This window comes from Micromys minutus (genome assembly GCF_963924665.1).
Source record: "Micromys minutus genome assembly, chromosome: 3".
Classification (NCBI taxonomy): domain Eukaryota; kingdom Metazoa; phylum Chordata; class Mammalia; order Rodentia; family Muridae; genus Micromys; species Micromys minutus.
The window spans coordinates 2,551,718-2,578,198 of record NC_137972.1 but is presented as its reverse complement, the minus strand read 5'-3'; the positions used below and the strand labels follow the sequence as shown (position 1 = coordinate 2,578,198).

Sequence of the window (26,481 nt, the reverse complement as noted above, 5' to 3'; positions counted from 1 at the left end):
TGCTATTATAGTGCTGATTAAGTTAGAAGAATTTTGTGGGTTTTTTTTCCCCTAAAGAAACATGAAGTCCCGGGACCACTAAAGACAAGGGCACAGTTATGATACGAGGTGGGACCCTGAAGGTTGGAGATTGTCCCAACAGGCACTTAGAGAGGGCAGGGGACAGGAGGTAAAGCCACAGGAGAGAGGCGCCTGACTTCAAGCACAAAGCTCAGAGGTCCCGTTAACATTCTCACCGCATCGCGGTGCATTCCTCCAGTACCCTTGATAATTCGGATTACTCTGAGCACTGACGAAGGAGAGCTGTGGAAAGAAGCAATCACGGCTGTCCTGTGGGACCTCCTTTCTACCGGAAGCTCCCTCCTGCAACTGCCCAGCTCTCAGCTCCTTCCCAGTCATCGCCTTAGTCCTTCCAGTACTTCACTTAGGCAGCCATTAACAAACCTGCTTCCAGACAAAGCACTTAACTCTGGCCCAAACCGAACAGCAGGCATATGGCAAAAACAGGCTTCGAACATGGATTCAAACCAAAGGTAAGGCTTGTAAGCTTGAGTTGAGAGGCGTAGGTCAATCTGTTAGGTCCTGCCGTGGATCTCGATTCCCACAGATGATGGCTGAACATGGCAGAGGTTTCCTGGGAAAGTGTGTTGTTCAAGCATAGCAAGAGGAAGTGTGGTCATTTGAAGCTAGAGGCTCCAAAGTCAAAGGGCAGTGGGAGAGCGTGTGTGGGGAGGGAGCTGAAGTCAGAGGAGCACCCCAGGCACTGTGTGTCTGAGACCGGCTGATGGATGAAGAGAGGGCAGGGTGGGAGAAAGCCCTAGCCCTGGAAGGGAAACCAGAAGGCTAAGAGGCAAGCTGATGGTGCAGGCTAGAGACAGGCAGGGGACACTGCTGTCTTCGCTCTCAGGGGAGGGAGTTAGGAGCTTCGCATGCTGGGTTCCAAGTAGAATGTCAGAGAGAGCAAGCCCAACTGCAAGCTTTTCTGACCAGGTGTGGACCTGCAAGGCCTCTCTGCCCTGGGAGCTAGGGAACACAGGCCACCAGCCAAACATCCCAAGGGACTCTGAGGTACAAATGATGACCAGATTGAGAAAGGACAAGAATATGGGCCCCCTCTGTGTGCTGCCTCCTCACCAAACCCTGATTGTTCAAATCATGCTCCTCCCAACTTATCCAGAGAGCAGGCTCTGAAGAGGGAAATTCGTGCTGGGGGATGGGCTAGAGAGTCAATCCGCCATGAGTCAGCTGTCTTCTAAAGTTGATCAGTTCCTTCCGGTTAAAACACATTTTTTTCCCCAAACTGATAACTCTAAATGTTTTTGTGGCATGTGGAGAAAGGAACAAGAGTTCATTCTCATTGATTATTAATTCCAAACAGCTTTGAAAATCAACCGGTAAAAACAACAACAAAAATAGGGTAGTATAGGGAGAAGAGGGATTGCTGTTAAATAAGCCCCAAAGAATGAACGTGTCCAAACTTCTCTGTATAGCAGCCACTCTCTAAAATGAAGTGGCTGATGAAGTGAGGCTGAGGAGGATGGGAGGTTCTGTGTGTTCAACAAGCACAGAGCTCGTGTGCTGGTGTTGCACACCGGATTTAGAGAAGCGAGATTCTTCTGGCTGTATGGAGACCCAGAAGTTATCTTCAGAGGTTGGGGCTGCCTCTGAGGTCAGTGGACTGTGGTCAAACCTATGGAAGCAGAAAGTGTTATGTTCATAGGCAGTTGTGAAGCTGATATGGTAGCAATCAGACAAATTGTAGGTTGTAGGTGCTGGAGGTTTCCTGATATAACAACAGGAATGGTTAAGATCTGGCTTGCTCCTTTGGAGGAGCCCAGAAGATGGTGTGTGGATCCCAGACATTGAAACAAAAAGCTGTAACATTGAAACTGACTTGGAGACCCAAAGTGTTAAAGATGTCAGAGTGACAGGATACCTGCCAAGAAAAGCTGCTAACAGGGAGTGGAACCAGCTCAGGAGAAAGAGGTTTGTCACAGTTAACAAAGATGAAAAAGGAGTTGAAGATCTGAAGACTGCCTTGACATTAGATATGGAGATAGCAGAGTTTGGAATTTGCCTAGTTGATTGCTTGTTTTAATTCAGGGATTACAGTTAAGTGATTTGATGAATCCCAGAAGAGACTTTGAACTTTCGACTTTTAACATTGTTGATACTGCTATTGAGTATGGGGACTTTGGAAGCTGAAGTAAATGTACTTTTTTATTATGCAATGTTTAGGTACGGCCCCCACAGGCTTGTTCAAACATATGAGTCCTAGATTTGTTACCCTTAAAACACACAAGTCACTCCCCCCACCCCCAGATCTCTGCTTTTTTCTAACTAACTTTTAGTTTTTACGGTAAGACATAGATTTCTTTAATTAATTAAAAAAAAAAAAAAAAAAACTGTCAAGAAAAAAAAAAAAAAAAAAAAAGATCTGGCTGGCTAACTGCCCACAGGGTGTTGGTAAGGACTGAATGAAACAATGTAATGAATGCGCCTGATTAACAAAAGCAAAAGCCTTCGTGTATGAAATCAGTGCTACTACCACTGCTATCACCACCTTGTTGTGTGATGTTAATTTAACATGGATTAACTTCCTTTTCTGGTGTGCACATGTGGGTGTGCAGATGTGTATGGTTTGCTACCTACTTTGTTTTTAATTCTTTAAAATCCGTCGATATTTTCATGTGCACACATTTTCTCTGGTGTGCACAAGGAGGTCAAAGGACACTCGGTGGGAATCAGTTCTCCCCACCATGCGGGTTCGGGGATCGAACTCAAGTCATCACACTGGACAGTGGGTGCATTTACCTACTTATCCCTCTCAAAGGCCCCCCCACCTTACTTTTTTGAGACAGAGTTTCTCACTGATCTGGAGCTCTGGATTCAGTAGGCTAGGCTGGCTGGCTAGCAAGACCCAGAGATCCACCTGTCTCTGTACCAAGACAGCCCCTTACCCCATCACCTTCTTAAAGCTTTTCACATGTGTTTGTCTCACTCTTTGCCTGTGTGTTTGGAGCTAAGGCCTCATGCTGTAGGCCTGGCCAACCTGCGCTAGCTTCACATTGAAGGTCATCCTCCTGCCACAGCCTCACAAGTACTGGGAGCTTAGATGTGAACCACTCAAACCTTCTTTGCAATTCTGCCCCTTTATTTTGTCGTTGCTGTTTTGCAGTTCAATTTAGAAATGTTTCTCTAAATATTAAAGAATCTGTATGATACCCACTTTGATTTAATAACCCGAGTTCTAGGAAGGTAGCCTGTGTAGCTGGGGATCCAGAGTCATTGGAACGAGATGTATTACATCATTGTATTGTTAATGTACTATACTAGTGAGGAGTTGGAAGTGACAGTTGCCAGAAATAGGAGACAGAAAAACACATGGGAGGTCTAAAGACAGAGAGTGTAGGACGAACCATCTCAGTGGTAAATGAGACATCTGATGTCTCTAGAGACCATCTCTGGTTATTTAGCCCTGAAATCTGAAATACTAGTGACCTTATATTCTGCTTTTTTTTTTTTTTTTTTTTTGCAGCACACGTTACACAACCAGAAATCATTTACAAACAGTTCTGTTCTAACCCCCAACATGACTGTCACATGTTTCTCTATGATGTCCCTATTCGAGGATGATTTATTGACTTAGACATGAGCTGCACCCTTGAGGGCAACCACACACAAACCCTTTCCTTGTATACTTGAACAGAGACTCTCAAGAGCTTGCTTTGGGGTCCCGGAGAATGGGCTGCCATCTTGGCAGCCCTGGGAAACAGGCTGCATTCTCTGTGAAAGAATTAGCCACATATCAGGAGACTGTGGATCTTGCTGACAGATTCCTGCCACTGTCCTTACAGCGCTGGAGTGGTGGCAGCTCTTACACCAGCCACCCTCAGTAAAGGCGTGATGTCTCTGCAAATGAGGGCAGACGGGAAGGAACATCAGCTGACTGAGAAGAGCAGTGATTTTCTCCAAAACGGCAGTGTGACCGAAGGTTCCAAGTAAGTAGGAGTCACTTCTGGGACCTGCCTCAGTAGGAAAGCAATCATGAGGCGTCAGTTCAGGGTCAGGGTGGACATGCTCTTCTCCGGTTTATCTACTTTTAACTCGTAAGTTTCTACTGGAGCAGACTTACGGACCACGTGCGAGGCTTGTGGTGTGAAGGAGGTATCCGAAGCAGAGCCGGCAAGACTTCATTTTCCACTTAGGAAATTGGCTGTTCCTTATAAATTCACAGCCCCCTTATCTGCAGTTGCTAAAGAAGTAGCCATTTAAAGCACAGTTACATTTTATTAGTTGCACAATCAAGTGATTCTCAGCAACCACAGATCCAAGGGGTAACCTTGCTGCTATTGATCGTGTTTGAGATAGTGTGTCACTGTGCAGCTCTGGCTGGTCTGAGATAGTGTGTCACTGTGCAGCTCTGGCTGGTCTGAGATAGTGTGTCACTGTGCAGCTCTGGCTGGTCTGAGATAGTGTGTCACTGTGCAGCTCTGGCTGGTCTGAGATAGTGTGTCACTGTGCAGCTCTGGCTGGTCTGAGATAGTGTGTCACTGTGCAGCTCTGGCTGGTCTGAGATAGTGTGTCACTGTGCAGCTCTGGCTGGTCTGAGATAGTGTGTCACTGTGCAGCTCTGGCTGGTCTGAGATAGTGTGTCACTGTGCAGCTCTGGCTGGTCTGAGATAGTGTGTCACTGTGCAGCTCTGGCTGGTCTGAGATAGTGTGTCACTGTGCAGCTCTGGCTGGTCTGAGATAGTGTGTCACTGTGCAGCTCTGGCTGGTCTGAGATAGTGTGTCACTGTGCAGCTCTGGCTGGTCTGAGATAGTGTGTCACTGTGCAGCTCTGGCTGGTCTGGAACTCATTAAACAGGCCAAGCTGGCCTTGGATTCTCAGAGATTTCCCCCCCAAGTGCTGGGATTAAAGATAGTTAACATAAACCTATAAATGCCAGCACCTTTTCCTACGTGTGAATATTCATTACTCTCGCTGTGATAAAGCACCGTGACCTTGGAAGTTTCCGGAAGAACTTCATTGGCCCCTCAGAGGGTGAGTTTATAGACAGGCAGGGGCAGCAGGAGGCAGACTAGCAGCTAGAGCAACAGCTAAGGGCAGATTGCAAACTGGAAGCAGGAATTTTGAAGTCTCAAAGTCCACCTCCAGTTACAAATTTCCTCTAACAAGGCCACACTCCTAAGCCTTCCAGACAGCATCATAAACTAGGAACCAAGTAGTCAAATGGCTGAGACTACAGGGACATCTCATTTGAACCACCAGAGAGTAAAGTAGGTGTGACAAGTCCCTGGTCTGGGCTCAGGGTTCATGGATCTGACCTACTACAGACATGCATTGCAAGGTTGTTGTGATTCAATTTTAAATGTGTGTATGTGTCACATAAATGCAGCTTAGTAAAGTAGGAGATGGGCGGGGCCTCTAACACAGTTGTCACACAGGAGAGAACAGAACGAAGCTGTGAACACTCAGGCAAAGAGTCTCTGCTTCACTCGACGGGAGAAATTAATGCTAAACACTAGATCGGCAGAGAACAGGAACTTCAAAAATTCACGAGTTGTGATTAGCCACCATGTCTGCCAGGAGTATAAATTGATCCCACACCTATGAAGCACGGGTTAAAAGCCAGGCATGCTGGTGCACACCTGTTACCCCAGCATTTGGAAGTGGAGGCAGCAGGGTCCACAGTTCAAGGCCAGCCTCAGCCACGGAGTTCAAAGGAACTACTTGTGGTCCTGTCTACAAAAGCCAGTCTGTATAAACAAATAAGCAAAGTGCAGGCTGGGAAAGTTTGGGAGGCAGGGTTCAGGAGCTGCCTGCCGCTGTGTCAGCTCTGGCTGCCGCATGCAGCCACAGACGAGAGGACACCCCACTACAGCACTGCTTGTAGTTTTATTCTCCTGGGGTGCCCTGGGGACTGGACAGTGGGTATAGTGCTCGTCATGCAAGTACAGGAATTCACATAAAGAGTGACGGTGCTGCCAGAACCCAGTGTTGGGAGGCAGAGACCAGAGGAACCCAGGGCCTTGCCTAGTCAGCCAGCACAGCCCAACAGTGAGTCCAGATTCCGTGAAAGACCCTGACCCAAAAGATAAAATGAAGAGCAATAGAAGAAGACCTCAGTGTCGATCTCTGACCTCTACCACCACATGCACACAATGTGGATACACACACACACACACACACACACACATACATACACATATACACACACATACATACACACACATACACACACATACACACATACACATGTATACACACATATACACACATACATACACACACATACACACATATATACATACACACACATACACACATACACACATAGACACACATACACACATACACACATAGGCACACATATACACACATAAACACACATACATACACACACATACATACACACATATACACATACACACACACATATATACACACACACACACACACACACACAGAAATAGGAAATTCACTACCCCAAACAAAGAGTCATACATATGAAGAAATCCTAATGTACTAGTATGAAATGGACTCCAAATAGGTTATCACAAAATTCAAAATTCGAAATAATGTATATAAATATACTCATTGTGATGGTTTGCCTATGCTCAGCCAAGGGAGTGGTACAATAAGAAGGCGTGGCCTTGTTGGAGTAGGTGTGGCTTTGTTGGAGTAGGTGTGTCACTGTGGGCATGGGCTTTAAGACCCTCACCCTAGCTGCCTGGAAGTCAGTATTCTGCTAGCAGCCTTCAGATGAAGATGTAGAACTCTTAGCTCCTCATAAACCATGGATGCTGCCACGCTCCTGCCTTGATAATAATGGACTGAACCTCTGAACCTGTAAGCCAGCCCCAATTAAACGGTGTTCTTATAAGAGTTGCCTTGGTCATGGTGTCTGTTCACAGCAGTACAACCCTAACTACCCTCACATTTGCATAGACCCGTGGAAACCTGCATGCTTGTCATACACCCTGTGGAAGAATAAAAATGTTGTGGGTGAACTAAATATTTACAGGTGTGGTTTAAACAGGGCTCGAAGTCAAAAGTTCCCACAGCCGCATGTGTTTGAACACTTGGTCCCAACTAATGGTGCTGTTCTGAAGGCTAGGGAACCTTTGTGAGACCTACCTGAGGAAGCCTATCGCTGGGAGTGAGCCTTAGCAGTTGGAGCTGGCTCCCTTACTGCTGATCTGTCTGTCTGTCTGTCTCTACTTGCTGACTGGGAGTGAGCAGGCAGCCTTAAGCTCTCCCTAATACCTTTCCCACCGTGATGGACTGTCCCCTTTCACTGTTCCTTCTCAGGGATTTATCCCAGCAATGAGAAAGATAACCAGTATGCCTTAGTTTCTTTTCCTGTTGCTGCAATTAAAAAACAAAAAACTAAAAAACAAACAACAGCAAAAGCCACCCGAGACGGAGAGGGTTTACCTGGTTCGCAATTCAAGACAAAGTCCATCTTGGTGGATAAATCAAGGTCGTGGAAGACTGAGGCAGCTGGTCGTATCGCATCCATACACAAGAAGCAGAGAGCAACGAATCCATGCCCTATCCAGCTCCTTTTCTCAGTTTTTGTAGTCCAGAATCCCAACAGTGGACGGGTCTTCCAGCCCAGCTAGGGTAGGGCACCGCCCACAGTGGGCAGATCTTTCAACCCAGCCAGGAGAAGGGCACCGCCCACAGTGGGCGGGTCTTCCAGCCCAATGAACTCAGTCAAGACAGTTCTCCGGAAGCCCACCTCCCAGGGGACAGTTAACAACACTGTCACATAGTTTCATCACAGGCCTGGTCCTCTGTCCATCCTACCCTTTGGTAGATTTTTCTTTTGAGATTATACCCTTTGCTGTTTGCTTACTGTGTGTATTTTCCATACGTTATACACAGAAACACGAATGGCAGCTATTTGGAATGTGGGACGTCACTGTTAAATAATTTATGGATTCAGACAACAAATATTTATACAGCCTTTCTATTTCCCTTCTGCAAGAAGCACTGTATATGACATTGTTCACACAGGACAAAGTCAGTACGAGGGTAGCAGGTATACCTGGGGCTGGGCGTGTTCCTTAGGTCTCCATTAGAATCGTGTAGGGCAAAGGACCATCCGAAACTCCCGCGGTGCAGTAATCACCTCTGTCTGCTTTGTTTGTGTCCTTTGCATTTGCCAAGGGAAGCTGCCAAAACGGACCACATCTCGGACAGACCAGATGAAAAAGACAAACTTTCTGAAAACCTACAGACCGATTTCCTTTACAAGATGGATGCCAAAAAGTGGGTAAGGTGGGGTGGGCCTGATGCTGTATGCTTGTAATCCCTGTCCTTAGCAGGTGAAGATGGGAGAGTGAGAAGCCCAAAGCCTTGTCACATAGTCCCGTAGTGGATCGAACCAAACCCACAAACAGACACAAAAAAAGGAGGAATAAGAGAGATCATTGTCGCGGCAGGGAAGGAAATGGTCTCGCCTTGTGTCTCAAAGCAGGAGAAAATGCCCAAGGGTTTTCTCCTTACAAGGGAATCACTGAAACACCCACCACTGCCCACATATGGGGTTACCCTAGCTATTCCATGCCCCCCACTCCCTACATGTTATGTATTGGATTTTGTCTGGGAGGATTAATTACAACTGGCAAAGGCCACCACAGAGCAGAGTTTATGTGTAAAATTATCCTCTGATTGCAGAAAGTCTTCCAACAGAATCCATCCATGTAGGAATCCTTTCCCTTCTCCCCCCCCCCCCCCCCGGGGCCGCGCCTGCGCCCTGGGTGTACTGCAGCTGCCTTTCTGTCTCCACCTCTCCAACAGCTAGCCCTGGCTGTCTCACTCTAAGGCCAGTCCCCCTGGACCTGGAAATCAATCTATAATGACCCGATTTCAAGCTCTTTGAACTCAATGACAAAGTCTACCTTAAAGACTCTTGTCCAAATATGAGACACACAGTGCGGGGACATGGACGGATGTATCTTCATGGTGCCAACAGCCTCAGACGGAGGGTACAGACTCTGTCTCTGAGGAATGCTGAGGTTTATGCAGATCTTTCGTTGAGAATCTATTCTGTTTTGCCCAGCCCAAACTTTTCTTTTTCCAGTTTAAATTTGTTTGGCTGACTCACAGGACTGTTTTTCTTAAAACTTCCTCAAAGGTCAGAACTATTTTACAGTAGAGTTTCAGAGAGAGAGAGAGAGAGAGAGAGAGAGAGAGAGGTGGAGTGAGGGAGAAAAGGGGGGAGGAGCCGTGTTGTTAGGTAGGTTATTATTATTTTTGGTCTTTTGCCTGTATAGGATTGAAGTGCTAGAGAACTGAACATTTTTCTAAAACAAAGCAAAAAGGGGGGAGAGAGAGAGAGAGAAGGAGGGGGAGAGAGAGAGAGAGAGAGAGAGAGAGAGAGAGAGAGAGAGAGAGAGAGAGAGGTGGGGGACCAGGAAAGAAGGGATTTCATGGACTAAATACAATAGATTATGCAATTTTTCTCAAACCTCTTGCCATGAAAACAAATTACACCAGAATACAAAAGCACAGAACAGCGACCGGCCGGTTACGTTCTTACAGCGGCATTTTTAAAGTAGCGTTCACATCAGTTAGCAGAGAGCGTGGCATTTGCTTTATCTTTGCGTGTAAAAATAAATGCACTTCACCGAGCCATTTAAAAGTAGGTCAAGGCACCAAGCGACCAGCTGCCTGGAATCGCTCTGTCTACAGCCTGCAGGAAGGGATGGTGGGATGTGCCCGGCTACTTTCCTGACCCACGCAGGAAGGGATGGTGGGATGTGCCCGGCTACTTTCACCGCCCACTCATGTTTTACATGGAAGAGGACCAGGAAGACTACATATTTGGCCCCGAGGACAGATACCTCCGCGGAATGGAGGTCCTCAGCTGGAGAGAGTTCACAGCCTCAGGCCAAACACAAGGCAAGGCTGTGGGTGATGAACATGATCAGAAAAGTGACGGCCAGTGCTACTGCGGGTCCAGAGTCAACTCCGACTGAGCGGGGCCTGGAGCTTGGTCCAGATTGACTCCGGTTTTCAGAATGAGCGATGGGGCCTTCTTATGGAAGGTCAATCTCCTTTGGAGCTGCCACGGGAAAGCCGCAGGTAGGGGAGGGGGAGAGGCTCTTCATCAGCCATTTTAAATCAGGGAAAAGACAGCTAAGGGGGTTTGAATTGGTGGACAATCCTGGGCCCCTCAAGCACTTCTAGGTGTAAGAGTCCGGCAAAGATATCTAATAAATCACATTGCAGTAACACGTTAAAAAAAAAAAAAAAAAAAAAAAAAAAGGTCAAACAGCACAAGAGTTTGTTCCTGTTGCCTTCAGAAAGCATCTCTAAAAATAAAGATTTTTCTTCTACATATCCAAAATACTGTCATCACATCTAGAGAAATCAGCAGTTTGACACATAAAGAATCCTAATAGTCGCATTCTCTCCACATTCTGGCTTCTTGAGCTGTGCCTCAGATTTTTAGAGCTATGTCACTTTAAAAGATTTGTGTATCGGGCTGGAGAGGTGGCTCAGCAGTTAAGGGCACTGACTGCTCTTCCAGCGGTCCTGAGTTCAATTCCCAGCAGCCACATGGTGGCTCACAACCATCTGTAATGGGATCTGATGCCCTCTTCTGGTGTGTCTGAAGACAGCAACAGTGTACTTATATATAATAAATAAATTAAAAAACAAAACAAAACTAGCGTTGAAACAAGATCTATGTGGTGCACTTAGCTGCCATGGCTCAACAGACTGTCCTAACAGGAAACGTTTCTACCTGTTTTAGGATATTAAAGGTCCTCAGCTGTGTTTTCTGTTTCATTTGTTCTTGTTCCGCTGTGGTGTATATAGCCCAGCATGACCCAGGACTCATGTGTAAGCCTCACACTTAGGGCAGTCCCCCCCCCAAACCTCCCCCCGAAGGCCAGCGTTGCAGATGTGCACCGTTGCCTGGCTGACAGAGAGGAGACCAGACACGCCATTTTGGTCTGGAGAAGCAGGCACCTCCTGGGGCACCTCTCTCGATGACTTTTTTCTATTCTCCTTCCGCCATCATCTCATCCAGGACGGGTCGGAGCCGGAGTCCGAGCGTCACCTCCAGGATCCGCCAGGCAAACAGGATGAGCAAGAAGTAACTCTAGCTTGCGAGGCCCCTCAAGCCTCTCCACTGTCACCGTCTTCGGAGGAGAGCACCCTGTAAGCAAGGACACGGCCCAGTGAAGAGCACCGAGGATGGGGGGCACATAAATCTTGGGAAGGCATTCGGAGACAGCCCGGAAGTCTCACAGCTCCAGGCAGCATCCGCGTGCACAGGGACTGGCTGACCCTGCCTAGCAAGATGGTAGAGCCAGCCCGTCCCTGGCTACCGAAGCAGGCAGGGGCAGCAGGTCTCTGTGTGTTGTTAGATGTGGAGTTTAGAATTGGTACATACGTCAACAGTCTCAGGTGACTTCTGTATGAAAATTATTCGAATCATCATTAACAGCCTGCCCTTGCCTGTCCCATGTTGAACACCGCCTCTCCCCTGCCACAATCATTGTCCAACAGCCAACGTTCACTCTATACAGGGAGATCTCAAATATATCCATTTTAGGGCCAGGGCCTCAGTGTTAAGCCCTGAGTTCAATGCCTAGCATTGAGACAAACACATGAAGCTTTTTAAAAAAAATTTACTTATGTATTTATTTATTATATATGAGTACACTGTAACTATCTTCAGACACACCAGAAAAGGGCATCAGATCCCATTACAGATGGTTGTGAGCCACCATGTGGTTGCTGGGATTTGAATTCAGGACTGCTGGAAGAGCAGTCAGTGCTCTAACCACTGAGCCATCTCTCCAGCCCGAAGCTTTTTTGAAAAGTATGTGTGTGCATGTTTTGCTTGCATCATATATGCAGGTGCACTGTGTGTGAAGAGGGTGTCAGGTCCTCTGAACGTGGAGTTACGGAAAGCTGCGGACCACACTGTAGGCGTTGGAAATCAAACCTAGGTTCTATGCAAGAGCAGCAGGTGCTCGGAAGCAAAGGAGCCAGTTCTCCAGGCTGCGCATGTAGGTGGCAGTGTGTCTTAGTGTTGGCTTTGTGAGGCCCTAGGCTTGATTCTCAGTAACAGAAGACGTAGTTTGCAAAATTACTTGCTTCATCTGGGCTTTTAAAGACCTGTTTACATGGATAAATAGGCGGCCAGTTGGACAGTTTTAGTGCTAGGAAATGCAGAGGAAGGTCACGCAGAGCCATATGAGGTGTTTTTACTTCCTGTCTCCCAGTGACTGGGTTCTGTCTCCACAGGATCCCAGGGAGCCTGGCCCTCAAGCTGCGCCATTGGCACGCAAAGATGGGTCTACAAATGAAAGAATTTGGAGCCGACCACGTTGACTGGCTGGAGAGAATCAACAACATTATACAAAACATAAAACATACAGAAAGCACAGTGAAGTGGTAAGCAGTGGGTGTTGGGGGGAAAATAGAATGTCCTCCACCGCTAAAGCTCAAGACACAATACAGCAAGCCGACCGTACCAGAGGGGCCAGAGAACAGTCTCGGGGCTAGAAGTCGACATCCAAGACCTGTATCAGAGTCCTGTGCCTTTCCTTTCTCTGAAAGATTTTTCACACACTGGGTGTGCATAACTCTCTATATTTATCACTGTTATTTATGAGTGTGTGTGTGGGTATGCATGTTTGCGTGTGCATGCATGTAAGCACATTCCATACATATGTATATTCCATATACCGGCGGGCCACATGGTATCAGCAAGGTGTTCTCATCTCTGTAGACTCTCTGACCCTTTGCTCTAAAATCTCTGCACCCGACTCGGTAAATTCCCGTGGCGGGTCTCTGCCACGCCAGCACCACGTATTCCAATTCTGCTTGGTGCGTCCCACCCCTGTACCTTTCTTTGGAAAACACTACACAATCTTAGTTCAAAGTCAGCAGGTAACTCAATCGCTGGGCTCAGCAACTAACATCCTAATTAGTAAGCCGAACTAAATTAAATCCTCCGGAAGCGGATCCTAAAGGATCTGCATCTAACCTGGGGGCCTCTAGTTCGTTTGATCTTGTACCCCAATTTCTCTCCCTGTCCAAAAGGCCTCAAGTTCCTTTTTTTTCTCCTCTCTTTCCCCCTCCGGCCTGGAAGTCCCGCCCAGTGATTGGTCCCCTGAAATCTTTATTCATTAGGGGACGGTTCTGCCACAGCACTACTAACTGAGCTACACCCCCATTGCAGAGACAGAGCTTGACTCCTGATGGCCCATTTATTGGGCGAATTAACCACTTTTTAAGGGCTTGCCTTTCCTCGCGTCCAAAAAGCGATTAACTGTACGGCATCCTCACTGGCATATTGCGAGGTTCGAATTGTGACTCACAGTCAACGATTAACAAAGAAAGCTCTTATTGGAAATAAATGTCTGAAGCCCTTGAATTTCCATGCTGAGCTCCACCCTCTTTGTACAAAGGAACTGCACTCTTAGCTGCTTCCTCTTTGCCGGTCTCAAAGCATCTGCGCACGTCCGCCTTATCTGCGTCGGACCTTTTTATTCCCCAAAGCATCACAAAGGATCCAAACGCCATATGCCATAAATTTCCCTTTTAAATTCAAGTATGACTATATGTAAATATATAAAGACAATCATGTTCTTTAATGTAAGGTCCTGTGAGTTTTACATAGTTATGGAACCAGCACAGTGAGCACATAATCCACTATTTTCTGTTCTTCTTGTGCGTGCGTGTTTTAAGACTCTGTCTTACGTATCCTGGGCTAAATGACGTAACTAGATCCTCCTGCATCTGCTGCTGAGCGCTGGGGTTATAGGAGTGCACCACCACGCCCAACTTGCCACTGAGCTGAAGGTTCTTGATAGAGTGTGGATAAAAACCCAGATACTCAGCATTTGGATTTTGAAATGTCACCGTCCAGGCTGCACTTACAACCCATTGCTTGTTTCTCCTGCACAAGCAAGTGCCTCAGTTCAAGCCCCAGTGCTGGAAAAACCAGTCCTCTCTCTCCCCGTTTGTGCCTTCTAACACGAGCAGAGGCTTAGTTCAACAGAGCCTCTCTTTACTGTGCCTTCCCAAGTAGAACAGACTGGAGATCTCGCCCTTGTTGGATGATTTCCCCCCTCAATCTGCAGGACTTAGTCCATCTCTTCGTCTGTTTGTAGCTTGCTCACTGAAGTTATATCCCTGGAAAACCAGTCAAAAAATCTGGAGGACCCTGATCAGGAAGCAGACATTGAGGTAAGCTTCCCGATGCCTGTACCAAACAGACCATAGCCAGAGGCAGACCCACCTCCATCATGGGAGGGCGCTGCAGACAGTGGAGTGCCTTCCTCTGGGGCCAGCACCTCCCCTGTTTGATGCTCAGAAAACTGGTCTCTACTCTGCTCTCCGGACACTGGGTGAGGCCTCCTCAGAGGCTTCTTCTGTCCTGATGCCATCATGAAGACAGGATCCGGAAGGAGAACCGCCGGCCCAAATCCCAGATTCCCAGCCCTGCTAGCTCAGAGAAAACACCTTGGGAATGGGAATTTGTTAGCCATGTCCTTGGAAAGGGAGATGCTGATTCTGCCTTTGATGACCTCTTGATGTGTTCTTGTGATATTTCCAAACCACCAAAAACTCCTATTTATTTCCTTGTGTTCTTAGATTTCCTTCAGAGAAAGTTTTCTTTTTATTTTGTGTAATGTTTATTTTTAAAGTTTTATTACATTTATGTTGTTTATTGTATGTTTTGTATGTGTGGGCATGCATATATACATGTATGCATGTGTGTTTGTGTGCATGCATATTATGTATGTATATGTGTCTATATGCACATATGTGTATGCATGGGTGCACACACACGTGTGTACATGTGTGTGCACATATTTGTGTGTGCATACATGTATGTATGTATGTATGCATGCATTTCAGAGACAACTTCTCAGAATTGGTTCTATCCTACTACCATATGGAGTCCAGGGATGTAAGTCAGGTTGGTGGCAAATGCTCTTACCTGCTGAGCCATCTCTCTGGTCTATTTGAGTCGCTTCATTTTGTTTTGAGACGAGAGCCCCCTCTTAATCATGGGTTGGTCTGGAACTCACCTTGAACTCTCAGTTGCTTCAGTCTCCCCAGCACTGTGTTTACAGGTGTGAGCCGCCACACTCAGGGAGACATGGGATAACAAGAAACAGGAGAGAGTGTCACATACATGTATAAAACTGTGCTGGAGCTGTACGATTTTGTGTGCATGTTAAAAGCAAAACATGCCTGAGCTTGAGAACCAGAGGCCCAGCAAATGCCCACAAGTGGATAGATGAATAAGGCCATGTCTTGTGTGCACAGGGGATGGCTGAAATGAGAAAGAAAGACGTTCCTGACTCTCCCAGAAGCATGAGTGATCTCGGGCACCGTGGGCTATTTGAAGATGTCAGCTCAGACCACTACAGACTCCACAGTCCATCGGTGTAACACTGAAAAAGACAAAGCCTGTGGACAGGAGATAGGCTGGCAGTTGTTAGAATTAAAAGGAGAAGGGAGGAGGCAGTCAAACACACACACACATACATGCACACATACACACACATTCTCATACACACATACACACATATATACACATATACACACACATGCACACATTCTCACACATACACATGCACACACACACACATGCACGCATTCTCACACATACACATGCACACACACATACATATACACACATACACACACATGCACACATTCTCACACATACACACACATGCACACATTCTCACACATACACACACATGCACACATTCTCACACATACACACACATGCACACATTCACACACACACACACACACACACACACAAAGTCTGCAGTTCCAGTGCCCGGGAGACCAGGACTGACCGAAAGCCCAGTGGCCTGGAAGCACAGCTTCTTATTAAACCATCAGATTCAGGGGCTGCTGATGAATTAATGGGGTTCAAAATGAGGGTGAATACATACCTCCAAATGTGACCATATGCTGCTGATGGGTGCTGGCTGCTCAGGATGACCTGGAACTTGTACCAGACCACTTGTAGGGTGTGGCCAGTCATACATTTAAAATGTTTTGTATGTCTAGGCGTGGAGGTGCAGGCCTTTAATCCCAAGACTTGGGAGGCAGAGGCAGGTGGATCTTAGAGTTCAAGGCCAGCCTGGTCTATAAAGCAAGTTCCAGGTCTAAACAGAGAAACCTTGTCTCAAATAAGTGTGTGTGTGTATGTGTGTGTGTGTGTGTGTGTGTGTGTGTGTGTGTGTGTGCTTGCTTGTCTGTATGTGTGTCCCTTGCATACAGGGCTCACAGAGGTCTAATGAGGGAATCAGATCCCCTGGAACAGAAGTTAGAGGCAGTTGTGACCCACTGTAGAGGTGATGGGAACCAAACCCAGATCCTCTGCAAGAGCAGCTACTGTTTTAACAGTTAAACCACCTCTCCAGCCCCACCAATTAATCACATCTGACTGACAGGATTCCATGTTGGTTTTATACATCAGCGCAGTGTGAGGGGAAGGGAACTATGAGATCTGAAGTTTGTTGGACATCATATGTCCCTCCTAAAAGCTGTTTATTTTGTTTCGTGGACCTTTCCCTCGTGTTCTCTGTCCTCATGTTATAGGAGAAGATCACAGAAATCAGAAGGCAATTAAAGGAAGTGAACATAAAGTTGACCCAGGTAATGAGACATCAAGGAGGACAAACAATCTTTGGGAGCAACGGATTTAAAATTCAGAGAAGTCAGGGCCTGGAGGGGCTCAGTGTCACTACGCTCATTTCAGAGCAAGTCTGGGATTCCAAGATGAAGTGGCTCAGCAGTAGAGCTTTGGTGAAACATGTTTGAGGGGTCTGAGCCCAATCTGTAGCTATACACACACACACACACACACACACACACACACACACACACACACACACACACACTTGCATGCACATACATGCACACACACATGCATACATACACATGCACACACACTCACATGACATGGACACACATTCACACACACACAAATAAAAGTAGACAGTCTCAGACCAGCAAAAGGACTCGGTGGGTAAAGGGGCTTGCTGCCAAACAGGACAACCTGAGTTTGATCCCAGAACCCACACAATGGAAGGGGAGAACAGAGTCTTCCAACCCCAACACATTTCACAGCGTGAGTGCTGCCCACTTCACATAATCGCATGGGACAGAAAGTGAAAGAATAGGAACCCACGTTCCTTTCCTGTTTATATTAACATCACACAACATGTCATAATTATGTGCGAGTTTCTCCTCCCAACAAAAGCAACACTTAACTTATTTTGGCAATTAAAACAGTATGAAAAGTCACACACAAATGAAAAGTAGCCAGGTGTGGCTACACACGCCTTTAATTCCAGCCCTCAAAAGTCAGAGGCAGGGGAATCTCTGTGAGTCTGAGGCCAGCCTAATCTACCTGATGAGTTCCAGGACAGCCAGGAATATGTAGAGAGACCCTGTCTCAAACAAACAAACAAAAACAACACACACTCAAAGAAGAAGAAGAAGAAGAAGATGATGATGAAGAAGAAGAAGAAGAAGAAGAAGAAGAAGAAGAAGAAGAAGAAGAAGAAGAAGAAGAAGAAGGAGAATTAGAAGAAGAAGAAGAAGAAGAAGAAGAAGAAGAAGAAGAAGAAGAAGAAGAAGAAGAAGAAGAAGAAGAAGAAGAAGAAGAAGAAGAAGAAGAAGAAGAAGAAGAAGAAGAAGAAGAAGACGACCCTGGATCCTCAGAGAAGCGCAATGAACATCTGTGTGCATTTGTGTCTAAACGAGCGGTTCTCCGCCCTCCCGATGCTGCCACCCTTTAAGACAGTCCTGGTGCTGTGACCCCCAACCATAAAATTATCTTCACTGCTACTTCATAACTTTAACTTTGTTACTGCTGTGAGTTGTGATGTAAATGTCTGATATGTGACCCCTGTGAAAGGGTCATCCAATCCCCAAGGGGTCGCGACCCACAAGGTGAGAACCACGGTTCTAAATTCTGTTTGCGTGTTTTTACATACCGAGTGACGTCATCGGATGCGCCTTGTCTTAAACTCGCTTTTTGACAGGTTGGTTGGGGGAGGGGGATTTTCAGTGCCAGTGAGATGTCATCCATCACCCTCTGTCACCTCCACACAGCTCAAGACTGAGGTCTCAATTTATCAGCTCTGTTTTCCTGGGCAGTTGGGATTTTGTCCATGGGTATTTACCATGAGAAACCGGGCCTCAGAAATGCAGTCCTGGGGCTAGGAGCGAGGGCCGGCGATGGGCAAATAAAGCCGGGGTAGACCAACTACTCACAACAGGCCTGGAGGCACAATCTGTAACCCCAGCACTTGGGAGGTGAAGGCCGAGAGGATATGGATTCAAGTTCGCCCTCGGCTGCCTTGGGGCCAGCCCGGGATATTCCAGACCCTGTCTTTTATTTATTTATTTATTTTTACAAAGGAAGAAAGAATGAAAAGCTTCTGCCTGCTCCCGTCAGCGCTTAAGGATCAGGACGAGGTATTCTGTCCCAGACAACCTGACGGGAGGCCAATGGAAGCGGTCCTCTCTCAGCGAGTCACTCGCTGAACCAGAGCCTGGATATTCAATCTGATGTGATCCAATCTCGAGTTTATACCTTAGAAATGTTTGCCTACCTAAGAGAGATACTTTCCTATTTCCCCAGAAACTTACTTTTTCGCCAGCTTCTCCCTTGGTGGAAGAATTTGGGTTTTAATAATTTATATGGGGATGTTTTATACCAGCATGTATGTCTATGTACCACACAAATGCAGTACTCATGGAGGCCAGAAGAGGGCGATGGATTCCCCGGAGCCGGAGTTACAGACGGTGTTGAGCCACCAGGAGGGCGCTGCAAACCCGAGTCCTTTCTAAGAGCCCCCAGTGCCTTTATCTGTCGAGCCATCTCCTCAGCACTAGAAGATTTTTAAGGGGCACAAAAGGAGTTAAAAAAAAAAAAAAAAAGTGCCTCGCACCAAGGAGCTGCCGTATACATGTGTGTGTTTCCCTTAATTTATATGTGTGTGCGCGCGCTGTGCATGAGTGTACGTGGGCATGGGGCCTGAAGTCGACATCAGGCATTTTTCTCTCCACTTTATTGAGGCAAACTATGCGCTCTAATTCTGGCTCGTCTAGCTAACCAGTTTGCTCTGCCACTCTCCCGTCTCTGCCTCTCAGACAGCTCTCAGTTTTGTAAATTTATCTATGTTTGTTTGTTTTTGAAATAGGGTCTCACTAGGTAGTCCTAGCTGGCCTTGAACTCGAGATGTGCCTGCCTCTGCCCTTTGCGTGCTGATATTAAAGGCAAGCGCCACTATGCTGCGGGAAACAGCATAGGAAGGGCTGAGGGTAACTCGCGTTGCTGCTGGTTTATTTTCTCGCAATACGAGGTCCACCAGCAGTTCGCCTCGTGTTTGTTCACCCCCGCCCCACCCCCACTGATTTGCTCTTGGGGTGCTGAGGACAGAGTGTAGGGCCCACCCAGCGCGCGCTAGAGCAAAGCGCTCCACCCCTCAGCCGCATCCACAGACCCAGAAATCGACATCTCACTCAGCACAGCCTCTTTGTACGAGGTACAAAAATGAGAGATTTTATTCTGTCAACCGGCGAGACGCCCTCGTCAGTTTGCTCAGACCTGTGGGTGTCGTTTTAGGTCGACGCTTGCAAAGAAACCCGTGAATTAAAGGAGAAGCTCGTCGAACGGATAGAGGTGAGGTGCTCCGGGTCCACCTACCCACAGGCTGTCTGGGTTTCCAAGAAGCTAAATACACCTCCTTCTGGTCTCTGGCTGGTTGCGTGTCTTTTCCTCCTCCTGGGTGTCTGCTCTGAGCCGAAAGAACACCTGGAAGTTTCTGGAGTGTCTCGTCCCTACCCCATCTAAAGCCTGATCCGTGACACATGCTCTGCCCTCTGCAAGGCTCAGAGCAAATGGCAGCTCTTCCTCAGACCTCTCCTGTCTCTCTTAGCCAGAGCAATGAGTTTGTCTTTGAGTTTGTTTCCCCAACACCTTAGACAAAGAGGAAAATGCTAATGTGTAGCAGAAACAATGAACGGAGGGGTTACCTACCCCTTAACCAGAGGTGCTGGATCACCGACTTCACTGGGGACATGGTTTTCAGACACACTCCTTAGCACGTCTCTCACTGTAATGTACACGGATGTTTAGTTGTGCACCTTTTCACAAGCCTTGTACAGGCTCCTATAACTGCACATAACAATCGATGTGCACCACCGTGTCCCAGAACAGAGCTGGTGGGCATCACTATATGTGTCTGTAGATAGAGGTCAGCACGTGGGCTGTGTGTAAGTCACCAGATATGCACCTGCCGATGGCCACCCGAGGTGTCAGAGGGAAAACGTCCCATCACCCACAGGGAGACTGGGAGACATCAAGCATTTTCGATTTTACTAGGAAAAGGCGGCTGACTGCTCCTGGCATTTTCTCCCCAGAGATTCCACGAGGAAATAAATGCCTTCACCACTAATCTGGAGATGTGCTCCAAGCAAGGGTTGGGGACAGACTCCCACAGCTCCGAGGACGTGGACACGGAGCAAGAAGAACCCCTGCTTCCCGAGGCTTCTCCAAGCCTGTCGGGGTCTCCCTCTCCTCCCGGCGGTGCGTTGTGGTGAGTAAGAAAATGGGGCTGGCATGGGCTGGACAAACTTATGAGACGTGGTCAGGAGAGGCACACAGATTTATTCGCCACACTCCAGGGGCAGGCAGAGCCGAGAAGGCCAGACTGGTCTATATAGCGAGACAGCATGTGCGTGCGGCTTCTCAACAGATGAGCTAGTTTACGACTGACTGCTGACTCCGTTTTTACTTTCTTCTGTAAATTCTGTCTGTTAATTAAGGTCATAGCACCTTTCTCAATTTGGCTATACATCGATTGTACTAAGAAGCATAAAGGCACAGGCAGCCTTCACAATACCTTAGATAAATCTTTCCATATGTAATATGGACATATTCCATATATTTTACCTATGTACAGTGTCTTTCTAAATCACTGTTAGATGTGTGCAATGCAGAAGACAGAACTCAGGGCCTCACACGCGGTAGGCACGCGTTCTATCGCTGAGCAAGAGCTCCAGTTCCCATCTGCCTACATCCTTTCTGAAGACTTAAAAACATCTTACATTTACTCATTTTGTGTGTAGGGGTGTTTGTTTGCATGGACGTGTATGTATGTATACCACATGTATGTCTGATATCTGGGGAGGTTAGAATGGGTGTCAGATCTCCTACAGCTGGAGCTACAGGTGGTTGGGAACCGTCACATGTGCGGTGGTTTGGACAGGTGACTCATGTGTTTCCGTGCTCAGCACATAGGAGGGGCACTGTTAGGAGTATGTGAAGCGTGTCACTGTGAGAGCCAGCTTTGAGTTCTTTCATGCTCAGGTTACCCCAGTGTGGCTCACAGTCAGTCTCCCTGCTGCCTGTGGACCAGATGTAGAACTCTCAGCTCCTTCTCCAGCACCATGTCTGCCTGCATGTGCGGTGCTTCCCACCATGATGATAATGAATTAAACCTCTGAAACTGTGAGCCAGCCCAGAGAAACATCTCCCTTTAGAAGAGTTGCCGTGGTCACGGTGTCTCTTCACAGCAACAAAACCCTAATTAGGACAACATGGATGCTGGGAACTAAAGGCTTTGGTCATCACCTCCCCAAAGGAAATGACTTACAAAACAGATTTGACAACTTTTGTTTACTAGACAAAATCACTCTTCCTGCCCTCCTCCTATAAAAAAAAAAAAATTAAATCTGCCTCGTGAGTGCTGGCACAAGCCTTGAATTCCAGCACTTGGGAGGCAGAGCAGGTGGCTCTCTACTAGTTTGAGGCCAGCCTGGTCTACAGAGCAAGGTCCAGGACAGCCAGGGCTACACAGAGAAACCCTGTCTCAAAAAAAAAAAAAAAAATTTATATATATATATATACACACACACACAAGCATCTATCTATCTATCTATCTATCTATATATATATATATATATATATATAAACAAACAATAAAATGAAATCACTTTAATACTTTAATGTTAAGAACCCACAGCTTGGGCTGGTGAGATGGCTCAGTGGTTAAGAGCTGACACCGACTGCTCTTCCAGAGGTTCTGAGTTCAATTCCCAGAAACCACATGGTGGCTCACAACCATCTGTAATGGAATCTGATGCCCTCTTCTGGTGTGTCTGCAGACACCAACAGTGTACTCATGTATAATAAATAAATAAATTAAAAAAAAAAAAAAAGAACCCACAACTAAAACTTTGACACAGCTAGACTAAGACAGTCATTCGGACACACACATTCCCAAACCCTTGCCTGTCCGTGAGTTTCCGTGCAGTCAGACCGGCTCTCTGAGGCTGTGCAGCCTAAGGCAGAGTGGCACTCTGAGGTTGTGCTCTGAGGCTGTGCGGCTCAGGGTTTACACCTCTTTGTGAATTATATTTCTACTCACTTACTAACAACAAGAAAGAACAGAACCACGACAGAGTTGAAACTAGAAAACCAGTTGACGTTATATATACGCTTCCATTCCTCAGGTCCTTCACTGATTTACTCCTTCCTTGTCTCCCAGTGTCACCCCTTCTAAATGCTGTACAGTCCCATGTTTAGAGAATTTACATATAAGCATGTGTACACTACAGGCGGGGATCTGCACGGAATGGAACACTTCAAATTTCGTAATATCATTTTCATTTAATTCCCATAGTGTCTGTGAGCCACATTTTCCTTTCCCGTTTATCTGTTGATGGCCATCTAGGTTGGTTCTATTTCCTTGCTACTGTAGATAGAGTAGCAATAAAAAATGCACATATGGAGTTCTGTTGCAGGATATCTGATCACACTGTGAACCCCAAGATTGTGTCATTTACTGGAAGAAAGTTGTTTTTAGTTGTGCTGTGGCTCAGTTTTAGCATATATCTTTAATTTAAGAATTTTCTGCCTGAATATTTAGAACAGGATTAAATAAAGTCAACAGTAGGTCAAGAGGTGGAGCAAGCAACCAGTTGACAGGAAGAAGTGAACATAGGATTATTAAGAGAAAAATAAATACCATAGAGAGGGAGTAAGGAGGATGGATAGAGAGATGCACAGGAAGTAGAAGGGAGGGACATTGAGAGATTTGCAGGAAGTAGAAGGGAGGGACATTGAGAGATTTGCAGGAAGTAGAAGGGAGGGACATTGAGTTTGAAGGAGGAAGGTTTTATGGAGACATTGGACTGAGGGGGAGTCTTGGCGGGGCTGGTCAGTTTTCTGGGCCTCTCTGAGCTAGCAGGCTTTCACCCCAGTCTCTGGCATGGGAATCTTCATTGGTAAAATGGAAGGATTGAGATTCTGTGAGAAAAAAAACAGAGTTCTCTGGGTCTGGGAACCTCTTCCTCACAAAACATTGGAGACACACTGATGGAAACATTTGATTCTTTGAGGCAGGTATGTAGCTCGGGGTAGCTGCATCAGCCTGGGGCTCTGTCCTGTGGTGTAGAAGTGTGTCACCATCCCAGGGTGTTTCTGAGTCCTTGGACCCCTTTATGGAGCTGACCCACCATCTTGAAGAAAGAATCCTTTCTCCAAGTAAAGGTCTCCAACACTTCATTTCCAGCCACAACCCAGAGAGAATCTTGAGCAACCTCTTTTCTGGAGAACTGTTGTTTTGAAACTGTCTTTTTGTTGCCTGCCGCCAGGGAGCCAACATCACATTGAGTTAAACTGTTTTAACTCTGTTGTTTCTTCTGAAGTTTACAACCGTCACCATCATTTTGGAACATACACCATGCTCAAAAAAGAGTAAGGCCAGAATATTCCAGTTAAAATGGAATATTCGTCTACACAGAATCAGTAGGTAGAAAATTGTTAGGAATCAGGCCAGAGAGATGTCTGATTTTTAAAAGTGCTCTCTTTTTTCCTTTCTTTTTCTCTTTCCTCTTTCCTTCCTTCCTTCCTTCCTTCCTTTCTTTTTTGACAGAGTTCCTCTTTGTAGCCCTGGGTGTCTTAGACTTGCTTTGTAGACCAGGCTGGCCTCAAACTCACAGAGATCCGCCTGCCTTTGCCTCCCAAGTGCTGGGATTAAAGGTGTGTGCCACCATACCTGGACCCCAAAAGTGCTTTTTTAAAATATTTATTTGTTTTATTTATATAAGACACAGCATAAGAGGCCACCAGATCCCATTACAGATGGCTGTGAGCCATCATGAGGTTGCTGGGAATTGAACTCAGGACCTCTGGGAAAAAAGTCAGTGCTCTAACCACTGAGCCATCTCTCCAGCCTGTCAAAAGTGCTTTCTACTGAATCATGATGACCTGAAATTGATCCTCAGGTCAAACTCACATAAACCAGTTTCAGTGGCATGCACCTGCAGCTCAGGCATTCTCACAGCAAGGTAGGTAGGTGAGGACAGGAGAAACTTATGATCACCTGCTCCACAGTAATCAGCTTTGCAGAATGTGTGTGACCATTTCCACCCTGCAGGAAGCTCCTAAAGCAAGAAGGCAATCAACTCAAAATAGCTAAAATAGCTTCAGGAAGTCCCTGAAACTGACCAGACTCACTAGACCCCACCTAGCCACAGAAAGCAATAATGGTGGAGGATCCCCTCAAATAGAAGGAAGTTGTGCTGCAAAGGGAGACTCTTGAGATGAGGCCAACTGCCTGGAAGAAACAGAAACCAGCTGAGCTGCCTGGAAGAGGTTTAGTCCAGCTGAGGTACCTGGGAAGGATGCTCTCCAGCCTCTCGAGCTGCCTTCAGGCTGTGCAGTGTGTTCCAGGTCCCAGCTCTGTGAGCACTCCCCTTGCTGGGGTGATGTTTGGTGATGCAGCTGTCTTTGGGTCATTTCTGATCCTGTAAGTGACCCCTCATCCACATTCCCATATAAACCATGGCTCACCAAGCTGGACTTTGGTGTTGTCTGTACTTTGGCCTGTTGTGTGCTCCCTTTCTAGGGATGTAGACTTGTATGTTACCTCTCCTCAGGAAATGTTTTTGTCACACAATACAGAAACAAGGGAAACCCTGCCTCAGCAAAGGGGAAGAGAGACCTAGCTCCCAAAGTTGTCCTCTGACATGCCTCCTGGACACACACACATAGCCAATCCAAGTATGGGAAACATGGCTCCGGCAGGCCTTGCCCTTCTCCCCCATTCCCTCTGTCGTGCTAAACAGTTAGGCTACATTCCTAAAGCCACCAAGGTCTGTTCCCTTATTTGGCCACTTCCTCCTCCTGAGGCTGACTACCAAGGTTCAGCTATCAAAGTATTGAAGTCCAGCAATCAAAAGTCCCCTTTGGCTCACCTAATTAACACGCCTGATTTAAAATCAAACACCTCATCCTAACATGGGGTTTTCCCTTGTACTTTTATAAGCTGCCATTTTCCTATGGGCCAAGTCTGTCTCCTATCCAGAGGCAGTCCTTTGTCCCCAGGACAAATACCCCTCCCCCCTCTCCCTTGTCCAGTCCCTTCTCCCTCATCCTCTCTCTCCTGTCTTTGTCTCTTATTGCCTGCCCTCTGTCCCTCTGGGGCAAATAAATCTGTGCTGAGGATTTGGTCTTGGTTGTCCTGAGTCAAAACGCTATATGTATGTATACAAATATATGTATATTAGATACATATACACACATATTTTTTTCAGAATTCTGAAAATTAAGGATTTTGTGTCCTTAATATATAAAGAACTTTTATAATGCCAGAAAACAAAATACAACCCAGACATTAAAATAGGGAAAAGGACTTAGACTTCTCATCAGGGAAGGTATGGCATGTTTATATATGGTCACCAACCCCATAAAGAGATCCATAATGGAACTGTTCTTTAGAAGCTGGTTTGTACCCACTCTAGCGGGAAGTATACATTTTATACGCCACTACACGTCTTCATGTGCTTGATGACTGTGCACTCTTTAAATATTACAGATATAATTTCATTCACCTGATAGAAATTTAATACATCTTTAAAAGTCAGTCAAAACCTGTGATCCGGAAGTAGCATACGAACACATGCGGGTATCTCTAGAAAGGGCACAAAAACAGAGTGAAAGTGACCAGGCCGGCTTGTGGGGTTGCGCATGCGCCGTCTCCACCTTTTACAGACGCGGTCTCGGTCAAGGGTGGGTGACCGTGGAGGGCGGAGATGCAGGGTCCACACCTTCAAAGAGGCTCTGCTCTGGGTCTAAACTCGTGTCTTCTTTGCTGTAGGAAGCACGCACTGAAGCTGTTCGTCATGGTCTACGTGGTCACCATCACTGGACTGTCGTGTTACATACTGTTTGTGGACGCCACGTTTCTCTTCGAAAGGGTGCTGCCCAGTGTGCTAGGGCACCGCACCATGTGGGATCTCCGGGAGATGATGGCGCCTTTCTTGAATTTGGAAGCGGAAGATTTGTTACCGTCATAACGACCCAAAGATAGCTGGCTCTCTTCCTCTGCAATAAAACATGCTCCTAGAGTACAGCAGTTAGCTTATTTTTCAAACGACACCGT

The 26,481-nt window shown here is 46.6% G+C and overlaps 1 protein-coding gene across 1 annotated transcript; it reads left to right on the top strand.

The window, feature by feature from the left end:
• Nucleotides 1-516: 516 nt before the first annotated feature.
• On the top strand, nt 517-26,395 carry SMCO2 (single-pass membrane protein with coiled-coil domains 2; the record flags this gene model as incomplete). Its single annotated transcript, XM_080913711.1, has 10 exons — nt 517-533; nt 3,858-4,001; nt 8,183-8,288; nt 11,055-11,185; nt 12,281-12,430; nt 14,155-14,230; nt 16,616-16,672; nt 19,656-19,712; nt 20,453-20,628; nt 26,197-26,395. 10 exons carry the CDS (start codon nt 517-519, stop codon nt 26,393-26,395), a joined length of 1,113 nt encoding a protein of 370 aa, XP_080769837.1.
• Nucleotides 26,396-26,481: the final 86 nt, after the last annotated feature.